The following is a 24,684-nucleotide window of genomic DNA, read 5'->3' on the forward strand; positions in this document are numbered from 1 at the left end:
ACGTGAGATGGGGCCTTCCCTCCCCCCGACACAGGACATGAGGATGGATGTGATGGGGTCCCGGTGGGGAGAAGGGTTCCGGGAAGAGGAGGGGGCGGCACGGCTCACCAGCGAGTCCAGGAGGGTGTCCAGCTCCGGACCGAAGACATCCCCATCGGAGAAGTCATCCAGACTCTCGGTGCCGGGGAGGGCCCCGCTGCTGCTGTCCAGGGGGGCCAGCAGGTCCAGAACGTGAGGGAAGAGGGGCATGGGGGGCGGGGAGGGGAGGGGGGCCGGGGAGCCTCGCAGGTCCAGGTAGCAGTCTGTGGATGGGGGTGGGCTCAGTAGCTGCAGGGGGTCCTGCTTGGTGGGAGTCGGGGGTGGTGTCCTAGGGCCTGAGGTCCGCCTCCAACACCTTCCCCCCTTTCCCCGGCTCCCGCCAGGAGCCCTGCCTGCCTGCTGGCCTGACCCCATCGGGGGAGGCTAGGCCGTAGCGAAGGGAGGCCCCGTGGGGTGGGAGAGGGGCCTTTCGTTCTGCAGTGTTCCTCCGATGGGCCTGGTCAGTGCCTGAATAGCCCACCTCTGGGGTATGCAATGCCCTCTCTCAAGGACACTTTTGAAATGTGACCCCTCCTGGAAGCCAGTGAGGAAGAGAAAGGGAGAGGAGGACTTGGAGAAAGGTGGACTCCCGGCGGCGGGGTAGGGCCACTGCTACCCCCCTGAGGCAGCCCCTCACCCTCCCAGGCTGGAGGGACGCTCTCCCCGCCCTTCAGGTAGTCCCCAGGGCAGCGAGCCCCCAGGAGCCCTGTCTACAGGGCCGGGGATGGCAGGTGCTTGACCCATCTGACCTCCCGGGGTCTTGGCAGGGAGGGGCTGAGGTCTCCCCAGGGCCCATCTCCACCCCGTCCCCTCATGTCAGGGACACTACCTGTTTCGATGTCATCTATGGACCCCAATCCATTGGAAGTTCCCTGTGGAGAAGAGGACAGGGCAGGTCAGACAGACACAGGCTGGGACGGCCACGGTGCCGGCACTCAAGGCCCCTCCCCAAGTGACTACTGCTGATGCTGATTAACCAGGGGGCTGGATGGGCACAGGCCAGAGGCAGGGGGCGTGGGGGCAGACAAGCCTCACAGCTGCCCCTTGCCGGAATGCCCTCAGGGGAAGGGATATAACCTGAGCTCCGTTTCCTCACCTGTCAAGGGAGGTGTTTTACAGAGCCCTCCACGCACGTGCCAGGCAGGAAGAGTTCGCAGCTCAAAGCTGCAAGTGCCACTCCTGAATCACCAGTGTCCCCTCCCCCATTTACAGCCCCAGGCTGAACCAGCTCAGGTGGGATCCCACTGCCACCCGTGGACCTTCTGTTGGAGGGAAAGCTGGGCCCAAGCTTGCCCTGTGGCCTTGCCAAGCTCCTCATCCTCTCTGGGCCCATTTCCTTATCTGTAAAGTGAGGATGATACAGTCATCCACCTCCTTCCACTGTAAAAAGGATGAGATCGGGACTTCCCTGGTGGCGTAGTGGTTAAGAATCTGCCTGCCAATGCAGGGGACAGGGGTTCGATCCCTGGTCCAGGAAGACCCTATATGCCGCGGAGCAACTAAGCCCGTGTGCCACAACTACTGAGCCTTTGCTCTAGAGCCCACGAGCCACAACTACTGAGCCCACGTGCCACAACTACTGAAGCCTGCATGCCTAGAGCCTGTGCTCCGCAACAAAGAGAAGCCACCGCAATGAGAAGCTCGTGCACTGAGCCAAGGAGTAGACCCCGCTCGCCACAACTAGAGAAAGCCTGCACACAGCAACGAAGACTCAACGCAGCCATAAATAAATAAATAAATAAATAAATAAATAAATAAATTTATTTTATTTTAAAAAAAAAGGATGCGATCACTTGACATTTGTACAGAGCTTAGAACTGTGCCTGACACACAGGAAGTGCTGTGTTTGTTAAATGCGTAGCATCGAATTTTAAATCCAAGCCACCAGGAGGTCGGCCTGGGTAAACTAGTGTTCTTGTTCACTGGCCTCCACATTTGGCCCGAGTGGACTCGCCTGGCTCGTGTCCAGCCCTGGGCTGTGGCGTGCACTTCCCCACCTGCCTGCACGCCTGCGCGCGAGCTGCTCCCTCCTCTCCACCTGCCCCAATCCTGCCAGCCTGGCTCTGTGACATCCAAGGTGAGACTGAAGCCAAGGCTGCCTCAGGCTCTGTCTGGTCCTAGAACTCACAGCCCTCCTTGCGTCTTGCTCCCCACGCTGCCAAGAGGCAGCTCTGGCACAGACACGGTGCCCACAGGGCCTTGCTGTTGCCCAGGCCGTAAGAAGCTCCTTGTGGGCACAGCACGTGCAGTCTACATGCCCAGGCACGCGTGTGGAATGACGGCCTGGCTGGCACCCCCGACACTGGAGAATCCCGCGGGGATCCCCACGGCCAGGCTCGCACGCAGTGTCTATGTAGAACCTACAGAAGGTCAGGGGATCTGGCTGGGACACCCTCCCTGTCCCAGTGTGTCCTGAGGCCACTATGTGTGGGAGTGTGGTATGTGGGTGTGGGAGTGTGCGGTGGATGTCGGGGGTGGTGGGTGCACGGGCGCACACCTGTACACACGTACAGCACCAGGCTAGTGCACCGAGGCAGGGTCTGAGCTGGTCCCCTCCACCGTGGAGTCCACTCTGCCTGGGCTTCTCACAGACCCCCATCACTGTGACCAGCCCTGGCCTCTGTGCATGTGGTGGGGGCCCCAGCAAGGTTGCCGGGTTGGGTGACTGGTTTGGCGGGGGCCGGGGTGGCCACTGCCACGCACGGCACCATATGTGGTCCCCTGGCTGCAGACTCCGTGGACACCGAGGGTTGGCCCTTGTGGAGCTGGGCATTCCACCCACATCTGCTGTGGCCCTTTGGCCATGGTCATTTAGTCATTCAACAAATATCTTCCGAGCACCTGCTGCGTGCCCAGTGCCACTCTGCTTGCTGTGATGAGCAGCTGACACACTACGCACCCCCTCGCTGCCCGCGAGGACCTGCGGGCAGGCTCCCTGCCCCTGGTCCTGGAAGAGACCTGTGAGCTGGCCGGAGGGAAGGGGTGCGAACACTGGCCTTGCCTCGGGCACCACCTCCCTTATTCCATCCGCACAACCACCCTGGGAACCGGGCACAACTGTCGTCTCCCTTGTACAGAGGGGACCTAAGGCTAGGACATGACGTCATTTCCTCTAGGTCACGCCATCAGTGAGAGGACCCCCAAGTCTCCGCTCTCGAGTGAGCTCACTATGGAGCCAAGGGGATGGGTGCGCACACATCGTCTGGCACGTGAGGAGAAGATGGTGAGGACAGAGAGGGAGGTTGGAAGCGGACCGTGGAGTGGCCTGAATGTCAGGCTACAGTATCCGGATATTGATTAATAACAGTACTTTTAAACAGGTACTTTATTATTTATTTGTTTATTTATTCGGCTGCACTGTGCCGCTTGTTGGATCTTAGTTCCCCAACCAGGGATTGAACCCGGGCCCTCAGCAGTGAAAGCGCGCAGAGTCTTAACCACTGGACCAGAGGGGAAGTCCCTCGGATACTTTAATTTACAACCACGGAGGGTTTCTAAGCTGGGGAGAGCCCCACGAGGCCAGGCTGTCAGAGTTCATCCAGCAGCAGTGCTGGGGGACAGGAAGAGGAGCCCAGACAGTGTCAAGGGGACGAGAAGGGGAGGCCAGCCACGACCTGGAACAGTGGGATGCGACCTGAACCAGGGCAGTCACTGGGGGAAGAGAAGGAAGGAATGGGGATACCCCATAACATACCCAGCCATGGTCTCCCCAGAGTTGCCCTATAACACACAATCGTGCCACTATCAGCAGAAAACAAAAGGGAGCCCTAGTTTCTCTGGCTCCAGGAATGAGGCAGGAGCCCAAGATCTGGGAACTCTGGATAAGATCTGCCTGGATGACTCCCTGCCTCCCCATCACCGCTGGCAGGAGGGAAGAGGAGCCCTGCACAGCCCCCTCCAGCCATGCTGGCTTCCTGGCTGTTCTTCGCACACAGTGGGCACGCTCCTGCCTCAGGGCCTTTGCACTGGTTGTTCCCTCTGCCTGGTCCCCCAGACCTCCTCATAGTTCACTCCTCATCTCCTTTGGGTCTTTGCTCAAGTATCTCCCTCTCACTATATACTGTTTAAAACTGCAACCCAGGGACTTTCCTGGCAGTCCAGTGGTTAAGACTTTGCCTCCTAATGCAGGGGTGGGGGTTCGATCCCTGGTCAGGGAGCTAAGAGCCCACATGCCTCACGGCCAAAAAACCAAAACATAAAACAGGAGCAATATTGTAATGAATTCAATAAAGACTTTAAAAATGGTCCACATCAAAAAAAAAATCTTAAAAAAAAAATGTTAGGTTTAAAATAAATAAATAAAATGTTAAAACCCTGCAACCCACCCATCCCCCACCAATAGGCTGGCCTCCCCAGCTCCCTTCTCCAAGGCACTGATCACTTTTTGTTTGTCTCCCCCAATTAGAACAAGTTTTATGGGGTGGGGCTCTTTGGCTGTTTCTCCCTCTGCTGTGTCCCCAGTGCCTAGATCAATTCTATGATGGGCACACAGAAGCACTCAATAAATATCTTCTGAATTAATGAATGAAATCAGTGCTATCCGCCTTCAATGCTTTCCCAACACTCTTATGATGAAGACCTCACCAGGGACTAGGTGCTCTGGCTTCTATCCACTGTTCCAGCCCCACTGGGCCCCCTCCACTTGGTCCCTCCTACACTCTGAGCTCCTCCCAGCCTCAGGGCCTTTGCACATACGTTGCCCTCTGGAATTGTTCTACCCACACACCCTGCCCCTGCCCTACTCCTCAACTTTGGGTCTCAGCTTACAGATTGCTGACGCCCAGTCTAAATCAGGCCTCCCAGGCCCAGTGGCCCAGGGCTCCCCACCCTCTGCCTTTAGAGCTCTCCTCATGGTTTGTAACCAGAAAGGGCTAGTGTCCATCTGCCCTGGACTGTGAGGTCTTTGAGGGCAGGGACCATGTTTGTTGTATTCAGCACGTACGTACCCAGGCCCCAGCTCGGTGCCTGGCACATACTGGACGAACTCAGACAAGTCTCCTAACTTCTCTGCGTCTCAGTTTCTCCTTTGTAATACTGGGTAAATAGCACCTCCCTCCAGGCATTGTGAAATTATTTGCGATTATGCATTCATTCACTCACTGCTATGGTCTGAATGTTTGTCCCCCAGAAATTCGTATGTTGAAATCCTAACCCCCCAAATTATGGTATTAGGAGGTGTGGCCTTTGGGAGGTGATTACATCATAAGAGTGCAGCCCTGGGCTTCCCTGGTGGCGCAGTGGTTGAGAATCTGCCTGCTAATGCAGGGGACACGGGTTCGAGCCCTGGTCTGGGAAGATCCCACATGCCACGGAGCAGCTGGGCCCGTGAGCCACAACTACTGAGCCTGCGCGTCTGGAGCCTGTGCCCCGCAACAGGAGGGGCCGCGATAGTGAGAGGCCCGCGCACCGCGATGAAGAGCGGTCCCTGCACCGCGATGAAGAGTGGCCCCCACTTGCCGTAACTAGAGAAAGCCCTCGCACGAACCGAAGACCCAACACAGCCAAAAATAAAGAAATAAATAAAGTAGCTATAAAATTAAAAAAAAAAAAAAAAAAAGAAATAGGGAACTATCATTATAAAAAAAAAAAAAAAAAAAAAAAAAAAGAGTGCAGCCCTCATGAATGAGATTAAGGCCCTTATAAAAGAAACCCCAGAGAGATCCCTTCCACCCTTCATGTGAGGTTATAACTAGAAGACCATCTATGAACCGCGACGTGGTTCCTCTCTAGACACTGAATCTGCTAGCACCTTGATCTTGGACTTCCCAGTCTCCAGAACTGTGAGTAATAAATTTCTTTTGTTTATAAGTCACCCAGTACATGGCTTTTTTTTTTTTTTGGCTGCACCTCATGGCTTGCGGGATCTTAGTTCCCTGACCAGGGATCGAACCCAAGCCCCAGAAGTGAGAGCGCCGAGTCCTAACCACTGGACCACCAGGGAATTCCCGGCATCTTGTTATAGCAGCCTGAACAGACTTAGACATTCACTTAACTTTATTTTTTTTGAGGACCCAGTAGGTGCCAGGCCTAACGATTTTTGGTTACAAACCATCATGACTGCTACACAGGCAGGTCCACATCTGCCTCCCTTGCAGCCTGGTAGGCCCCAAGGGCAAGGACACACTTAACTCTGCTCTGGCCCAGTGGCAGCTCAGGGACAAGAAAGAAGTGGTTCCCTGGGAGACTGCTGAGTGAATGAATGAAAGTGTTGTCATGCTCTGGGGGGATGGGGGCCTACTGTGTGACACTGGCCAAGTCCCCTCCTCACTCTCGTGCCTCACTCTCCCCTTATGTACAACGAAGAGGCAGGACGCCAGCTGCCATCCGCACTCTTACGGCCTGTCCCTTCCCAAGTCCACCTGAGCAGTTCCTGCATGGCGGGTGGTGGGGTCTGATGTGTGTGCTGGGCCCTGCCACTCCTGCCCCCAACCAGGACAAGGCCTGGTGGTCTGGTCTCAACTGCCTTTCTCCCTCCTTCCTACTCCCACCCTGCCTGCTGCCATTTGTTTTCTTTCTCAGGGGTCCACGAGTGAGGGTACCCCGATGGTTCCCCTGCAGTGACCACAGCCAGCACCGGCAGCCACACCTCATCCCCATACTTTGCCCCTGTGGTCACAGAAGGCCCCTCTTGGGACGTGGAGGTGCTGTGGGTCCCAGGGCTGCCCTCAAGACCCTGGCCCGGGCCCAAGCTGTCAGTCACCCCTCTTCCCAAGGCAGGGGCCTGCCTTGCAGCAGTGGGGACAAGGACAGATTGAGCCCAACCCTTCAGTGTGATACCTCTGGCCCTGCTGCTTGAGGTCATTTATATCCCAGACAATGAACCCAAAGCTCTCATGATGGTTGAACCAAGACAGGTTGGTCCTGGGGCGGGTTGGGGGGGGAGGGCGGCTTGGGGTCCTGGTCCCCATCCTACCTGATCTGCCACACCAGCCGCAGTGCCGTTACTGAGCAGAGAAAAGGTTTCCAATTCCTGCCAGAAATTGGAGAGACGTGGGAAGGGATGACGATTCTGCGAACGTGCTCAGGGTCCCACCAGCCAGGGCAGCAGAGGAGCCCCAGCCAGGCGGGTGGGGTCTGCGGTGCCCTCCGAGCTCCCTGCCCCCAGGCCTGCAGGGAGTCACCTGGGTCAGATTCAGGCGTTTTCTTCCTGCAACCATGGCCTGGGCAGAGGACTTCCACGGACACGCTCCCACTGTGAGCCCAGCACTGTGCCAGGCACCACCTCAAACCTCTCTCCCTTTGATCCCCCATGAGCCCTCTGAGGCGGGCATAATTTTCCCCACGTCCCAGATGCGGAAAAGAGGGTGGAGAGAGAAGAACTAACTTGCGCAAGGTCACAGCAGAGATTCTAGAGCCATACCCTCCCCGGCGTGCAGCTTCCTGGCCAAACGTAGGAGCCAGATGAATGCACGTGGATCTGAACGAGCCAAACAGGTACCAACATTTCAAATATGCACCACACAGGGGTGATCTGAGAACACGAGGCTAAAGGACGCCAGTGTCAACTGAGGCCATCTCCAGAGTGTTGAAATCGGCCAGGGCAGGGGACGGAGCGGGTTTGAACGGCTGGTGTCTAAGGTGAGCTGGAAGCTTTGGCTGTTCTTTCCTTTGCCAAAATGTTCTGGAAGTCGTCCCAGGGCTTTCAGCCAACACAGGGAAGATCACCTGCTGTCACCCCCTCTGTCCTGTCCTGGCCCCGGCCCCCTCATGCACATATCCCAAAGGCTCCTGGTCACCCTCTTCAGGTCTCCCCATCTCCATCCCCGCCCAGGCCCCAGCGCCCAGGGCCCACCTACCTGGGGCCTCTTATACGCCTTCCGAACTCGCAGCCCAAGCTTCTGAGCCAGCTCCTGACCAAGGTGAGTTACACTTTCATCCTGGGAAGGAAAGACACGGGGTAGGGTGATTAGTCCACCCTGACTCACGAGCTGTGCTCTGGACACCTGTGCAGCCCTGCAAGGGGGGGTCCCTGTTACCCCAGGTTACGGATAAGGAAGCAGGACCCTGGGAGGGGACGTGGGCTGCCCCAGTCACACAGCCAGTGCGTGGTAGGGCTGGGGCCAGGAACCCATGCTTCTGTTTTTCCTTTTATTGTGGGGAGTGGAAAGGAATAATTTGGGGGTTTTATTTCAATATTTTCCTTTTGTCTCCACAATTCGTCAAGTAACAGTGTCACTGTAGAAGGCTGAAATGTTAGAGAAAGAGCAACTGCTTCCCTCGATCAGCCCCACCCTCACCCTAGGCTCCTCCCCAGGGGGAGCACAGCCAACAGTGCTGCGCTGCGGTGTTTCCCTACAGATCTTACCTGGGAATTTACATACGCGCATATGGACGACAAAGGATGCTTAGTTTTGCTTTGTGGGGTTTTTTTTTCTTCCTTTTATGTAAGTGAGATCATATTATACCTATTATTTGTTCTACAACTTGCTTCTTTCACCAAAAAATGTCTTGGAACTCTCTGCAAGTGAGGTCACAGGGATGGAGCACAGGCCCAAAGGAGCGAGGCCGTGTGAAGTCTAGAACGCGCCTGGTCCATGGTGGGCGCTCGGTTACAGAACCTGTATTCCTTCCTCCCTCCAAGTCTGTTCTACTTTCTGTGCGCTGTGTGCCAGCCACAAGCTAGCGGCCGGGGACACCACAGTCACAGGGCAGACGGGGCCCAGGCCTCACGGAGGCTCCAGTCTAGTGGGGAGACCAATCAGTAAACAGAGAAACAGTGACTGCAGTCCAGGCTACAAAGGGACAACGGGGATCCTGTGACATCCTGTACCTTCGTCGACCTCCCCACCTCACCGACGAACTCCTAGAGCCCAGGGTCTGGGTTACCTCTGGTCCTGATGCCCAGCAAGGAGCAGGGCCCAGTCAGTGTTTACCCATAAGGACTGGAAAATGGGGGAATTCTCCAACTCAAGGTCAGAAGCCCTTGTTTGGATACTTTCCTCAGGGGAGTTACCAGCCCTCGCGGGGCCCAGCTCCCTGACCTGCACAGTGGGCTGAGAGCCACCCTGCCCTCCCACGAGTGGGTAGTCATGGGACCCAATGTGGACCTGCTTCAGACGCTGGAGAATGTAGTACAGGTTGGGCACTAGGTCATAAGAGAGGTTCTCAATTGTGAAGTAAACTGCATTGGAGAAGCAAGAATAATAAATAGAAAGTATAATACCAGTGAATGTTCTGAACACTTACTGTGTCCAGCCACTGTGCCAACTGCCCTGCGTGATTTTCTGATTCCATCCTCAGCACAGCCCTATGATGCATGGTATGTTACCACCCCCGCTTTATAGGGGTGCAAACTAAGACTCAGAGGGGCTAAACCGCGTGTCCAAGGTCACAGAGCTAGTAGATGGCAGACTCAAGATTAGAACCCAAACGCAGGCCAATTCTCTGGCACTGACATCCTTGATCACTGTGCATACAGCCTCCTCTCTGCTCTGCCCACCCAAATCCTTCTTGCTTTTTCCAGCCCCACTCAAGCCCTGCCTCCTCCAGGGAGCCCTCCAGGATCCTGACCACTCCTGAATTCTCTCAGCCCTTCCTGGGCAGCATTTACCCTTCTCCAAGCCTTTTCACACCCATTATTTCAGAGATAAAGTAGGAAGGGCACTTTATAGATGTGGAACTGCTGTGCAGAGAGGGGCGGTGCTTTGTCTGAGATCATGCCAGGGCTCTGTAGTGGAGCCAGGCCTAGACCCCAGGCTTGTCTCCATTTGTCTCCTAATAGACTGTGGGTCCCTGACAGGCACAGATCTGGGCACTCCGTGGGCACTTAGTAAACATTTGTTAAGTTGACGAATGAATGCGGAGGGGCTGTGTGCCCAGCTGTGCGTGGGCTGGGGCAAGCAAGACCCTTGATTGGTTTTTTTTCCCATTGACCGTCCCCACCTGATGACAGCCTGGACATCAGGTCCCCGCACATGTGGCACCCCGTTTGGTGCTCACTGCAACCCTGTACTCTCAGAGTGTGGAAGTTAAGAGTCAGACTGCCTGAGTTCAAGTCTCGGCTCTGCCACCCCCTTGCTGGGATCTTGGGTAAGTTTCTTTCTCTCTGTGCCTCAGTCTCCTCATCTTTAAAATGGGGATAATAATAGTGTCTATCTCTATCTCTGTCTCTAAGGATTGTCACAAGGATTAAAGTAAGTCAATACACAATGTATTTTCAGCAATGCCTGGTGTTAACATCAGTGTCTCAGCGGAGGAAAGCGAGGCTCAGAGAGGTGTGGTGCCTGGCCCCAGAGAGGGCCAGTGCAGAGGGCTGGGAGCCTGGCCTCTGCGGGCGAGGCTGCAGGGCCGCACTCACGTGGGGCAGGGCCAGGGAGCACCGGCTGCTGCACGCGTAGGCCTCCTTGTGGCGCCCCAGCTCGGTCAGGGCCCGCGCCTTGCGGAACAGCGCCCGGATGTTGTCTCCGTCCAGGCCCAGTGCCTTCTCGCTGTCCTCCAGCGCCTTCTCATACAGGCCCTGCCAGAGAGGAGCAGGCAGCGGCCGGTCAGCCTGTTACCCTCCCTCCCCCAGCCTCCTGCCCCCACCTGGACTGAGGACCAGCCTCCCTTCCCTGCAGAGGAGGAGGATGTCAGGGAGGGGCTGGAGAGCTCCGGGAAACAGCTCTGGCGTTCAGGCTCAGTCGAGGGCATGCGTGTGTCCAGCCGAAGGGGCTGCTGTGGGGCAGTGGCAGGACATGGAGGGGAAAGGCCTTTAAACTGTACAGTGATGAGCCCGGTCACTCAGAAGACCACGGACCGAGAGGAATAAAGGCGCCTCTAGGGGAAGTGAAATCCGGAAGGCAGCTCAGCGCGCAGAACGCTGGGAACGGGCATCGGGTAGACTCGTTTATCCAGAACGGTCTGGATCCTCTGCAGAGCCCATGGCAGGGCTCCCACAGGGTCAGGGAACGACTGAGTCAGTGAGCGAGGACAGGGAAGAGGAGGAGGCTGGAGACTGAGGGAGGAGGGCAGCAGGAGGAAGCTGGGAGTCTGGAGAAAGGAGTAAGGCTGAGGGTGTGAGGAGGGGAGGAGCCCCGGGGGGAGAAGCGGGAGTGCTCAGGTTTGCAGAAAGAGGCAGCGGACACGACGAGGGCAGCAGCCCTCAGCCCTGACGGCCCACAGACTCCTGCCAGGGCCCAGGCCACCCCGAGAGTCTAACTTAACTCATCTGGGGGAAGGGCTTGGGCACCAATATCATTTAAACCTTTTTTCATTATGTATTAGCCCTCTAAAAGCTCTCCAGGTGTGTCTGTTGCACGCTGGGGTCGAGAGCCACGGGAGCGGACGGCGGAGCTGGATGGCGGAGCTGCAGAGGCTCACGGGGGCCCAGTCGCTGGGCTGTCCGGGCCGCGGGTGGAGGAGAGGAGCTCACCATGGTGAAGTAGCAGGCGGCCCTGTTGACGTGCAGCTTGCACAGCAGCTCCCGGGGCAGGGCCACCTGGTCAGAGGCGGCGTAGTCGGCCACATTCAGCCCCTCCACGTACTGCACCAGGGCCTGCTTGTACTCCTTCTCCCGGAACAGGTCATTGCCCTCAGCGAACAGGTTCTGCACCAGCTTGAGCAGAAAGGCCTGCCGGGGCAGGGTGCAGGGGGGGCTCAGGGGGCCCTCTCCACTCAGCCCCAGCCCTGGCACCCGGGCCCCATGCCCCCCACCATGGACGCTCCGCCCTTCACCTTCCCCCAGCCCAGCCCCTGATGCTCACCTCATATTCTTCTTGCTTCAGGGGTAGGGTCGACCTGTAGGAACAGGAGAAGGACGCAAGGTCTGGGTGGGCCCAGAGTTCCCAGCCTCCCGGAGGCCCAGGAGCCGGAGCCTCAGATTAGAGACTGTGCCTGGAGCCGGCCCCCCAGCTCGGACCTCAGACATCACCTTGTGGACTGGGGTCAGGGGATAGCAGTTTTTTCTCCTTAAATGAACACCACGCTGGCCCTCTGTTTCCGAAGGAAGATTGGATGAAGGTCTTGTGTTTGCCCCAGGGCCTGGCAGCCAGGCTTTCCCAGGTGCAGATGCTGAGAAAGAGCTCCAGCTCCAGCTCCAGTCGGCTGTCCTCTGCCTAAGAAACCAGCCCTTGGGAACGACCATGTCTCCCCAGATCAAACCTGCAACTGCAGGCCCTTGGGTGGCACCCAAAGTCCACCTCAGGGCCCCTTAGTTTGGGAGTCTCTGCACTTCTGTCCCTGCCCGCAAAACCCACACAACCTCAGCCAAGGCCCGGCACTCAGGACCTAACCCCTTATGCCAGACTCAGAAAAGTAGATGGGGTCTTACGCACCCTCTCCTGCCCATGGCCAAAAAAAACGCCAGCTCAGTACAGAAGAAAGCATCAGCCCAGGAGACTTGAGGCACATCTCTGAGGCTAAATGGCAGGGCTGGAAGGGAGCTGGGGTTTGTCTTCTGGTCTCTCATGTCACAGAGGAGAAAACAGACATTCAGAGAGGGGCAGTGACTTGCCCAAGGTCACAGAGCAGGTCAGAGCCAGGGCCAGAGGGCAGGGCTGGGGCTCTTTCTGTTGCCCGGAGCCACCGCGAACACCTGGGCGAAAAAGAGCAGCCTGAGCTAGTAAGTGACAAGTGGTGAGAGGAGATGCCGGAGGTCCCCTGTGTGTGTGGGAGGAGGTGTCCCTGATTACGACAGCGGGGCCGGTCACCCGCCCTCTCACTTGCCTCCCACCGTCAGAGACCAGGCCCCGTCCCTCCTGCCCCAGCACTGGCCCCACCACTCTCCTCCTAACTGGTCTCCCACCTCCAGCCTCTCCTCTTCCAGCATCATCTTCGTCTTCAGTAGGTCATACCCTGTCCTCAAGGTCGCCTCATTCTGGTGTTTAAGGCTCTACACGAGCCATGCACCCACCTGTCCAGACCATTTTATGGCTCCTACGGTGCTCTGTGCCCAGAAACGCCTAATAAACGTTTGCTAAGCACACGAAGTCAGTACGTGAGGAAACAGTCATTTTTAAAGGAGCAGGTCCTTCTATGTATGCTGCAAAGCAGTCCCTCAGGAGACCAGCACATGGGTTCCCAAGAAGCCTGTTGCTAAACCTTCTCAGAACTCCCCTTTGGGAAGGGGAAGGAGGACACAAGGCTAACATTTATCCCAAGCACAACGACCCTGGGAGGGAAGTGGCATTATCTCCATTTTGCAGGCACTGAGACCACCAGGAAGCAGGGACACCGGGATGTGGATCTAGGTCTGGGGCTCAGAGTTCCAGCTCCGCAAAAATCAGTGACTTAAAAACAGAATTCTTGGGACTTCCCTGGTGGCGCAGTGGTTAAGAATCTGCCTGCCAATGCAGGGGACACAGGTTCGATCCCTGGTCCGGGAAAATCCCACAGGCCGTGGAGCAACTAAGCCCGTGCGCCACAACTACTGAGCCCACGTGCCACAACTACTGAAGCCTGCGTGCCTAGAGCCCGTGCTCCGCAACAAAGAGTAGCCCCCACTCACCGCAACTAGAGAAAGCCCACGCGCAGCAACAAAGACCCAATGCAGCCAAGAACAAATAAATAAAAATAAATAAATTTATTTTTAAAAAACCAGAATTCTTAAAATGGATAACCAACAAGGACCTACTGTATAGGACAGGGAACTCTGCTCTGTAATAACCTAAATGGGAAGTTGAAAAAGAATAGATACTTGTATATGTATAACTGAATCACTTTGCTGTACATCTGAAACTAACACAACATTGTTAATCAACTATACTCCAATGTGAAATAAAAGTCTAAAAAAAAGACAGAATTCCCAAGGCTTGCCTTGTTCACCAGACTGGCCTCTGAATAAAACTCAGGCACTTTCCCAAAATCAAAGCCCTCCCCCACATGGAAGAAGAACCCCCAGTGAAGGGCAGCTCTGAGCAGGCCGAAGCCAGGAAAAGTGGCTGTTTTGCAAGTTGAGGAAGGAGAGTGTGGTGTGTGAATATAAACAGGAACAGATCCTGCGTGTGTGTGTGTGTGTGTGTTTGTGTGTGTGTGTGTGTGTGTGAAAAGGGACCCAGCTTGTGGTGAAAAGGCAGGTCATGTTTTGCAGGTCTCTGTGAGAGAACAAAATTGGGGAGTATATGAGGGTGTGTAGATGCAAATCCCAGTTCTGTGGGGAGTCGTAGTTAAGAAAAAGAACACAAAATTAGAAACAAAGAATTGCTTAGGGAGCTTTTCAGGGCTTCAGAAAGGACCCATGCAAGCGGGTCCTGAAAGGCTTCAGAAAGGACCCGTGCAAGCGAGGGGCCAGGAGCTTATGCTTCATTAGCATCATGATAAACATGCCTCTGAGGGTCCATTTCAGAGAGATAAAAGAAAGGAGTTAGTAAAAATATTATACGTGTAAAGAAAAAGATGAAAAAACAAACATGGCATGTGGGTACAGGGGGCAAATAATGCAAAGAGATGTGGGCTTGGAGTCAGCGAGACCCAGGTTTCCGTCACTTAATAGCTGTGTGACTGTAAACACGTTTCTTAACCTCTCTGAGCCTCAGTTTTCTCATCTGCAAAATGGAGACAAGACCACCTGCTTTACTGGGCTGCTGTAAAGATTAGAGAGATGATGGATGTGAAGAGCCCAGCATGGAGCCAGAAAGACATGCTCAGTAAGCAAGAACTAGGGATTTATTATAAGATGTACACAGACAAGCAAGAGAATTAACAGGGAGCGTAGGAGCAGGCATGGAGGGGGAGGGTAAAATGATATGCCGGATGAGACCAAAGGGTAACCAGGGAGCACATATGTGTGGGGCGGGTTCATGGCTCAGGGTTAGGGGTAACTCTGGCCCCTGCCATGCCAGCCCCTTCCCAGCCTGTCCCACCTCCTCACTCCCCAACACACAGGCAGCCTGAGCAGCAAAGGCTCAGCGAGCAAGAAAAGGGAGAGCTGGAGAGCGCGTGCTCCGGGGATGCCTCAGGGGACCCTGCCCAGCTGGGCCCACCGCACACTCACTGAATGAACTGCAGCCCCTTCTCGATGTCCGCTTTCCGTCTCTGCCTCTCCATCAGTCTCTGGGGAGAGAACACAATCCATCAGGCAGTCAGCGGGGGCCAGTCACCGTCCAACCCCCAAGCCCCCAACGTGTGCTCCCTCACTCCCGTGCTCACCCCACCTCACAGGTGCCGGGGGGGGGGTGGCGGGAGTGTCCCTGAGGGCGGTGACCTGTCTTGAGGTCTACACAGAGTGTCTGAACCAGATACACAGCTCTGCCCTCCACACCCACGTCCCACTGGACCCTGAGTTTGCACAGTGACTTTGATGGGCCCGGGCTGCTTGGAGGCCACCTGCCCTTTCCCATGCGTGGCTGGGGCTGCAATACTGCACAGGATACCCTCAAGTTCAAGGGAGAAACCTTGTTTTACCACTAAGCACAGTTTGGGGAGAAGAGACACAGAAAAACAATGCCGACGATCACAGCTACAACGTAGCACCACACGTGGGCCAGGCACTCTGTATGAGGGTCTCACTGAATCTGCCATGAGGCGGGTGTCATTTTGTCCCCATTTTACCAAGGAGGAAACCAAAGCTCAGGGAGACCCCTTCATGAGCTGCCTGGCCCCCACTGCACCAGGCCGGGGTGGCCCGGTACCCGCACCATCTCGGCGAGGTGGAGGGAATTCCCCACGTTACGGATGAGGGAGACCGAGGCTCAGAGAGGCTGAGGGATGGCCCGAAGTTGCACAGCAAGTGAAAGGCACTGAACTCGTGCAGGGATGTGCTCCAGAGATGAAGGGAGTGAAAACTGAAGGCAGGGGTGCTTAAGGAGAAGGGAGGCTCAGACAGAGCAGCTAGGGGTCTGGTACCTCCAGGGTGAGCCCCCGGGAGCTGGGAGCTCATGGCCAGATCCAGACAGCCCGCCGGGCTCCCGCTCCCTGCAGCCGTGGAGGTCAGCTGGTCCCACGCAGTGCCAGCCAGGAGGGGGCTGGGCCTTCCCCGGGTCAGATTCGGAGGCTGGGTGCCCACGGCCCAGCTGGCCAGCACTTTCTGTCCCAGCCATTCATGGGCCCTTTCCATGCTCTGCCCCATCAAACCGGTACTGCAAGAGGATACGGGCAAGGCTGGGAGGTGGGACTGCCCAGCCCGGGACTGGGGGACGGGCCTCCACTTTGTACCTCGGCCCCCGCACAGCATCCACAGAGGGCCGGTATGTGGACACGGGGAGTGGATCCTCACTGCCTCACTGGCAAAGAGGTGTAAAAAGGTGTAAAAAACACCCAGCTACTTTGGAGAGGCAGCAAGTGTATCAAATTGACACCTTCTAAAAATTCTCTACTTCCTTGTCCTTTATTTCCACCTGGGTTCTACCACGTTGTCCTCACATAAGGTAAGCAGGCAGGGGTCACTAAACCCATTTTACAGATGAGGAAAGTGGGGCACGAAGACGTGAAGTCTCTTTCCCAAGGTCACTCGACCAATGACCGGGCAAACAGGGCTGGAACCCAGCTTGTCAAGGGCCACTTCCTTCCCCACACTCTGAGCTGTGAGACGCCTTGTGGCCCGGGGCCGGCAGGGTGTCTGTGAGGCTCCAAGGAGACTAGAGTACGGGAGCAAAGAGCTCAGGCCACCGGAACCTCCCTCCTCCTGCTTGTCCTTCCCAGGAGGTGTAGAGCCACACCGCGTCTTCAGGCTCCCAGAACACTGTCGCACACAGCAGCTCCCCGCCCCAGGCAGGGCCAGGGCCACTGGCAAGTGCTCACTACATGCTTGCTCACCCTGCCAGGGCCTTGGGCCAGGGCTCTGGACTCAGACCTGGGTGTGAAGGCCAGCATGTGCACACAATGTGACTTTGGACCTCAGTCATTTTCCTGATGGGGAAAGTGGGGCTGATGGCACTCCCACCGCACTGGCTGTCGTGAGGGGTTAGACACGTGCAGAGCAGCTGGCTCAGAGCAACAGTCCAACAACCGCGGAAGTGTGTGTCCTCCAGCACCGCTCCTCCCTCCTGCCAAAACCTCTGCAAGTGTCCCTGGGATGGACACAAAGATCCTGTTCTCCTGCAGGAGGCAGGCTGCGGTGGCCCTGGGCCGCCTGTGCGTCGCTGAGCAGGTCTCTTGGACAGTCTCTCTGTCCTCAGTGTCCCTTTCTGTGACGCAAGCTCTCATCATCCTCACACCCACGCCCCACGCAGGCCTCCAGCCGGAACAGGCTGCTGGGGTTTCCTGTCTCCCAGCCTGCGCCTCTGCAGGTCCTTCCACCTGTGCAGCCATGCTCCTCTCCAGCCTGTGAACGAAATTCCATCCATCCTTCAAAGCCTGGCTCCTCCACGGAGCCGCTCCTGGTCCCGTCAACACGACCGTCACACACTCATTCACCCTATTTCCTGGGGGCCTGGGGTCAGGCCCAATCCTTGCCCTGGAAGAGAGGGTCTTCGGGTGGGGAAGACAAGGGTGCACCCATCACCACACAGGGAGGCCCAGCATTGGCAGGGGAGCTGTGGGATGGGGGAAGGTGCCGCAGGCCTGATGGCCAGCGGCACAGGGCGTGGCCACAGCTGCCACGCCTGTCCCTCCACACCACCTGCCCCAGACAAGGACCAGCCTCCTCACTGCCCCCATCTCCTCAAGGTCATCACAGGGGTCTTTCTAACCACAAATCAGACTCTGTCCTACCCAGCCTAGAGCCTCTCTTTACCTTTGCTGGCCCAGTTCCCCACACCATCTTTTCCAACCCTGGCCCCTCAGGACGGCTCCCGCAAAGAAGGGTGGCGAGAAGAAGAAGGGCTGGTCCACCATCAACGAGGTAGTGACCAGAGAATACACTGTCAACATTCACAGGTGCATCCATGGGGTGGGTTTCAAGAAGCGCGCCCCTTGGGCACTCAAAGAAATCCAGAAATCTGCCACAAAGGAGATGGGAACTCCAGATGGACACACTGACACCAGGCTCAACAAAACTGTCTAGGCCAAAGGAATAAGGAATGTCCCATACCGTATCCGTGTGTGGTTGTCCAGAAAACATAATGAAGATGAAGAGTCACCAAACAAACTCTATAAGTTGGTTACCTATGTACCTGTCACCACTTTAAAAAATGTACAGTTAGTGTGGATGAGAACTAACTGGTGATTGTCCAATAAAGTTATAGAACCACACACACACACAAAATTCCCCACACCAGCCCATGCCTCGTGGGAACGCCTGCCCTACTACGGTCCCTCACCCCCAACCCCCGGCCCCGTTCAGCCCGCAGTCCTCTCAGAAAACCTCAGTGGTCAGAGACGCACCTCTGAGTCAGTTCTCTAGGCCCTGAGGTCTGAGCAAACAGAAACAAATGCTGCCTGTAACCCTCCCAGTGGCAATTCCTGATAAGTCTGAAGCCCATGCCAGGGAATAAACATTCTCTGCCCCAGGCAGTATGAAGAAGGCTCCTCACCAGGTGGGTGTGTGAATCCACTTCTCTGACCACCAAAATCCCAAAGGAGCAGTTCGGCCATGCACGTGGGCTATGGAGAGGGGTTCAGATCCCCTGAGTGGCAGTTTCCTGCTGGGTAAATTGGAGATTACAACTAGCACCCGCCAACAGGATTAATACATAGAAGGTGCTCATTTCAGGGCCTGGTATACCGCAGACACTTAATAAATGGTGGCTATTAGATCAGAATACCTGTGCTGGACATTCAAGTCAACATTTGCCATATGCCCATTATATGCAGATGAGAAGGCCAGGGTGCCTACCTTACCCAGGCCTTACAACCTAGTTAGAGGCATGCAAAGATATCCCAGCAGCCGTACCCCAAACCAGACTCCTGTGGTAAACAGGCTGGGATGAGGCACAAAGAAAGTGGAAGCTCCTCAAAAGGGGCAACGTCTGAATTGGGTTTTGAAGGTTGAGTAGGAGTTGGCTCCTTGGTGTCAGGGAGGGCAGGCCTTCTGGCAGGCTGCATGTGATGGTTTATGAAATCACTGTCATCTCCCACATTTTATCTGATCCTGACTGTGGGCTGGACCATGCTGGGACCCACATTTGAGAGATGGGGAGAGTGAGGCTCAGATGGCTCACAAGGCCTACAACTGCTGACTTTAGGCTGGTAAAGACACTGCTGCCTTCCCCCCTCAAAGGCACAGTAGAGGCGGAACCGCTCAGCAACCTTCCCAGGCACCTGAGCCTGTGCTTGGTGTCCGTGAGCGCTTGTGTCCCAGAGAAGGCAGATGTGTCTGTGGAGTGACTGGGGGGAAGGCTCCCACACAAAAATATGTTTCTCTCAATTTCCTGTCCCAGGATCTATATATCGACCACTCTAGATTCATTTTATTGAGTGTAAAGTTCCCAGGCCAGGGCTGGCAAATAGATTTTATCTCATTAGCAAAACTGCCAGTCATCTAATGCCCCACACGCCTCCCTTTTCCTCAGTTTCCCTCCCTGGGAAGAACATTTTTATAGGTGGTTGTTATGAATTAAATGTTTGTGTCCCCGCCCAAATTAATATGTTGAAGCCCTAACCCCCAGTGTGACTGTACTTGGAGAAGGGGCCTCTGAGGAAGTAATTCAGGTTAAATGTGGTCACGAGGGTAGGGCTCTGATCCAGTATTTTCTTCTGGTAGCCTGGCTAGACGAATAGAGATTTTGGTACCGAGAAGTGGGGTGCTACTATAACAAACACTAAAAATGCAAAAGTGGCTTTGGAGCTGGACGATGCGTAGAGGCTGAAAGAGTTTTGTGGTACATTCTAGAAAAAACCCCAGACTGCCATGAAAGGACTGTTGGTAAAAATATGGACACTAAGGCAATTCTGGTGAGATCTCAGATGAAAATGAAGGACAGGTTACTGGAAACCGGAGGAAGGGTGATCCTTGTTGGAAAGTGGCAAAGGACTTGGCTGAATAGTGTTCTAGTGTTTGGTGGAAGGTAGACTTTGCAAGCGATGAAACAATATTTAGCAGAGGAGCTTTCTAAGCCAGGTATGGAAGTTGTGGCATGAGTCCTCCTTACCGCTTATGGTAAAATACGAGAGAAGAGAGATGAATTGAAGAAGGAATCATTTAACAAAAGGAACCAGAACTTGAAGAATTAGAACATTCTCAGCTTACCCATATTGCAAAAAATGAGACGGAGTGTTCTGCAGAGAACACCTAGGGTGTGGCTGAACAGCCGTTTGGTAAGGAGATTAGTATGGATCAAATCAGCCATCAGCAGAAGTCAGAAATAGAGATGGAATTATACCAGCAGAAATAATGCCAGTTTGAACTAAAGGGGACAGAGAAGGCTGGATGACGGAATGAAAGAAGGCTGCAGGACTTCTGGAATTCTACAGGACAGGATCATAGAGCGATTTGGCTGCAAACATGCTCTATCCTTTAAGAAAAGGGAAATATAACCCCAAAGATAATTCAGAGATCATCAGGGCTGCCTCCTTGGTTTCAAAGGGTGGGGCCACTGCCTCCTTTTCAACAGGTTCAGAGCCTTGGGGGGCAAAGTGCTGGAAGAGCTGTGGGGGTGATGCTGTGCCCCAGTGGGCCGGGAAGGGGGAACATCAAGCCAAAGATGCTTCTCAAGCCTGAAACTCGAATGGAATTTGCCCCATTGGGCTTTGGATTTGCCTGGAACCTGTGACCTCTTTCTTCTTTCCGATGAATCCCTTTTGGAATGGAAATGTCTATCCCATGCCTGTCCCACCATTGTATTTTGAAACCTTATAACTTGTCTGGTTTCAAAACTTCACAGCTGGAGAGGAATTTTGCTTCAGGATGAATCACACCTCCAGTCTTAACCATATCTGATTCAGATGAGACTCTGAACTTGAGACTTGATGCTGGAATTAGTTAAGAATTCGGGGGCTATCGGGATGGAATGAATCCATTTTGCATGTGATGAGAACATGAATTTGGGGGGTGGGGCAAGGGCAGAATTGATAGATTGAATGTTTGTGTCCCCTGAAAACCTTATATTGGAAGCCCTAACCCCCAATGTGACTGTTTGGAAATAGGGCCTCAAAGGAGGTAATTAAGGTTAAATGGGGTTATAAGGGTAGGGTCCTGATCTGATAGGATTAGTGTCCTTTTTTTTTTTTTTTTTTTTTTTTAATTTATTTATTTTTGGCTGCGTTGGGTCTTCGTTGCTGCACGCGGGCTTTCTCTAGCTGCGGTGAACGGGGGCTACTCTTCGCTGCAGTGCGCGGGCCTCCCACTGCGGTGGCCTCTCTTGTCGCAGAGCACGGGCTCTAGGCGCGTGGGCTTCAGTAGTTGTGGCACACGGGGTCAGTAGTTGTGGCTCACGGGCTCTAGAGTGCAGGCTCAGCAGCCGTGGCGCACGGGCTTAGCTGCTCTGAGGCATGTGGGATCTTCCAGGACCAGGGCTCGAACCCGTGTCCCCTGCATTGGCAGGTGGATTCTTAACCACTGAGCCACCAGGGAAGCCCAGGATTAGTGTCTTTATTAGAAGAGACACCAGAGAGTTCTCCCTCCCTCTCCCCGAAGGCAGGCATCACCAAGCAAAGGCCAGATGAGGCCACAGTGAGAAGGCAGCCAGCTGTCTGCAAGCACAAGAGAGCTCTCACTAGAAACCAAATCCGCCAGCACCTTGATCTGGGTCGTCCACCCTCCAAAACTGCGAGAAAATAAATTTCTGTTGTTTAAGACACCCAGTCTATGATACTTTGTTAAGCAGCCAGAGCAGACTAAGACAGTGGTTAAAAGATCATGTGTTCTCAGCTAAAGAGGGAGGCGAGTTCCTCAAGGGTGAGGGTCAGGCACGACTCGGATAGGGCACTTGGTGGAGGAGCAAGGAGCATGTAAGCCAAACAAATCTCATTCCTTTTTAAAGAAAAAAGATTCCCACCGCCAAGCTGGGCAGTCCCCCAACTCTGGGTCCAGGTTCTTATAATTTAGGAATTTCAAGATGGATCTGCCTCAAATGGGCTCTTCTCAGAAATACAGCTGTGAATTAGAGCCAACAGAAAATGATTCCCTCAATGTATCAGCATAGTACCTGACCTCACACCCAGGTGCACACCTGGGTTCAACTCCAAGATCTGTTCCCTATTAGCTGTATACAAGCTGCTTAATTTCTTGGTGTCTCACTTCCCTCGCCTCTAAAACAGGAAAAGTAATATCTACCGTAAAGGGTTGATGTGAAGGTTCAATGAGATGTCTGACACAAGACAAACATTTAATATCAACTATTTTTATTTTATAATCACTATGATTACTTTAAAAAATGGGCAAAGAACATGAACAGGAAATTCACAGGAAATATAATTCATTAAGAAAAGTTACTCAGGGAGACTTCCCTGGTGGCGCAGTGGTTAAGAATCCGCCTGCCAATGCAGGGGACAGGGGTTCGATCCCTGGTCCAGGAAGATCCCACATGCCACAGAGCAACAAAGCCCGTGCGCCACAACTACTGAGCCTGCGCTCTAGAGCCCGCGAGCCGCAACTACTGAGCCCGCGTGCCACAACTACTGAAGCCCGCGTGCCTAGAGCCTGTGCTCTGCAACAAGAGAAGCCACCGCTATGAGAAGCCCGTGCACTGCAAGGAAGAGTAGCCCCCACTCGCCACAACTAGAGAAAGCCTGTGCACAGCAACGAAGACCGAATGCAGCCAAAAATAAATAAATAAATTTATTTAAAAAAAAATAAAAGAAATGATCCTCAGGGAATTCCCTGGCAGTCCAGTGGTTAGGACTCAGTGCTTTCACGGCTAGGGGCCTGTGTTCGATCCCTGGTTGGGGAACTAAGATCCCACAAGCTGTGTGGCACAGCCAAAAAAAAAAGGAAAAGAAACTCACTGATGACAGATCCACATGTTAAAACAACAAGACGACACTTTTCACTCATGAGGCTAATGAGAGAAGAGAGCCAGGTCGATGAGGCAGAGGAATGGGCACTCTCCAACACTGCCAATACACTGAGTGGGTGAACTGATGGTGTCTGTGAAGCAACGTCTGCCAAAATGAGCAAGCTGCCTACCCAGCAGCCAGCTTCCCTTCCTCCTCCCTGGCACTGCCCCGATACTGTTGCTTTCCCAGGTACCCCGGTGAAGCTGCACTGGGCTAAACCAATCGTAACGGTCCTTTTCCTCGCCAGGATTGGCTTGGACGAGGGTATGTGACATCACCCTGGCCAATAGGAAGGAGAGGAAATCAGCTAAGGGGCTTCTGGGAAAGACTTCCTTCACACTTAAAATGGGACAGGAGAAATAATTCCTTTTCCTGCTGCTGTATGGCAGAGTGTAGTAAGAAGATGGCAGAGAAGAAAGACTGCCCAAAGGTGTTTAATAAACTGACTCAATAAACTCACCCTTGAACTGCTCTGCCTCATTTATCACTTGAGATTTTAATAAACTCCATTTTGAGGAAGGAATTCTGTTACTTGCAGCCAAAAGCCTTCCAAATGATAAAATGCCCTTTCTCTTTGACCCAGAAATTTCTCTCCCAAGAATTTAACCTACCAAAATCCTTGTACAAGCCCTCAAATTATATTTGTACAGGGGTTTAAAAAATATATTTATTTATTTATTTATTTGGCTGCACTGAGTCTTAGCTGTGGCACTCAGGATCTTCACTGCTGCGTGTGGGATCTTCGCTGAACCGTGCAGGATCTTTTAGTTTAAGCATGCGGAATTTTTAGTTACGGCACGCAGGCTCTTAGTTGCAGGCATGCGGATCTAGTTCCCTGACCAGCGATCAAACCTGGGCCCGCTGCATTGGGAGCACGGAGTCTTAACCCCTGGACCACCAGGGAACTCCCCAGGGATTCTTTTTTTTTTTTTTAAGGAATAAAAAACTAGAAGCAACCTTAATGTCCACCAGAAAAGAATTAGCTTAATCAATCATTTGCATTATGGAATACAATGCAGCTATTGAATCTATATGTATTGTCATGGAGATGTCTCTGTACATGGTTGAGAAAGGAAAAAAGCAGATTTCAGGACATTTTGGGTTGTATGATTACATCTGTGTGAGAGAATATTCTCCAATTTAACTGGTTCTCTCCGGGAATTGGGATCTGCCAAGAGGCAACAGCACACAGACCACTTTCCTTTCTGCCTTATATGCTTCAGCATGGTTTGGACTTTTTGCAGAGAGCAAGTATTAGCCTTGTAGAGCCTCCCATCAAGCCTCTTAGATAGCCTCAACCACCAGAGGGCAGACAGCAGAAGCAAGAAAAACTATAATCCTGCAGCCTGTGGAACAAAAACCACGTTCACAGAAAGATAGACAAGATGAAATGGCAGAGGGCTATATACCAGATGAAGGAACAAGATAAAACCCCAGAAAAACAACTAAATGAAGTGGAGATAGGCAACCTTCCAGAAAAAGAATTCAGAATAATGATAGTGAAGATGATCCAGGACCTTGGAATAAGAATGGAGGCAAAGATCGAGAAGATGCAAGAAATGTTTAACAAAGACCTAGAAGAATTAAAGAACAAACAAACAGAGATGAACAATACAATAACTGAAATGAAAACTACACTAGAAGGAATCAATAGCAGAATAACTGAGGCAGAAGAACGGACAAGTGACCTGGAAGACAGAATGGTGGAATTCACTGCTGCAGAACAGACTAAAGAAAAAAGAATGAAAAGAAATGAAGACAGCCTAAGAGACCTCTGGGACAACATTAAACGCAACAACATTCACATTATAGGGGTCCCAGAAGGAGAAGAGAGAGAGAAAGGACCAGAGAAAATATTTGAAGAGACTATAGTTGAAA

At 53.7% G+C, this 24,684-nt stretch overlaps 1 protein-coding gene and 1 pseudogene across 1 annotated transcript in view; one reads left to right on the top strand and one right to left on the bottom strand.

The window, feature by feature from the left end:
- ZC3H7B (zinc finger CCCH-type containing 7B) overlaps positions 1–24,684 on the bottom strand; it is a 58,095-nt gene that overhangs the window by 18,428 nt on the left and 14,983 nt on the right. The window contains exons 2-9 of the mRNA XM_007189109.2: positions 14,987–15,045; positions 11,760–11,793; positions 11,429–11,626; positions 10,376–10,534; positions 7,875–7,955; positions 6,992–7,048; positions 908–950; positions 109–302 (exon numbers count right to left, since the gene is read on the bottom strand). Coding sequence (XP_007189171.2) covers positions 109–302; positions 908–950; positions 6,992–7,048; positions 7,875–7,955; positions 10,376–10,534; positions 11,429–11,626; positions 11,760–11,793; positions 14,987–15,039 — 819 coding nt within the window. The 5' untranslated portion in view covers positions 15,040–15,045. The remainder of the gene's footprint in view (positions 1–108; positions 303–907; positions 951–6,991; positions 7,049–7,874; positions 7,956–10,375; positions 10,535–11,428; positions 11,627–11,759; positions 11,794–14,986; positions 15,046–24,684) is intronic.
- LOC114238717 (60S ribosomal protein L31-like) lies at positions 17,006–23,363 on the top strand (annotated as a pseudogene).

This window comes from Balaenoptera acutorostrata, chromosome 11 (genome assembly GCF_949987535.1).
Source record: "Balaenoptera acutorostrata chromosome 11, mBalAcu1.1, whole genome shotgun sequence".
Taxonomy (NCBI): Eukaryota; Metazoa; Chordata; class Mammalia; order Artiodactyla; family Balaenopteridae; genus Balaenoptera; species Balaenoptera acutorostrata.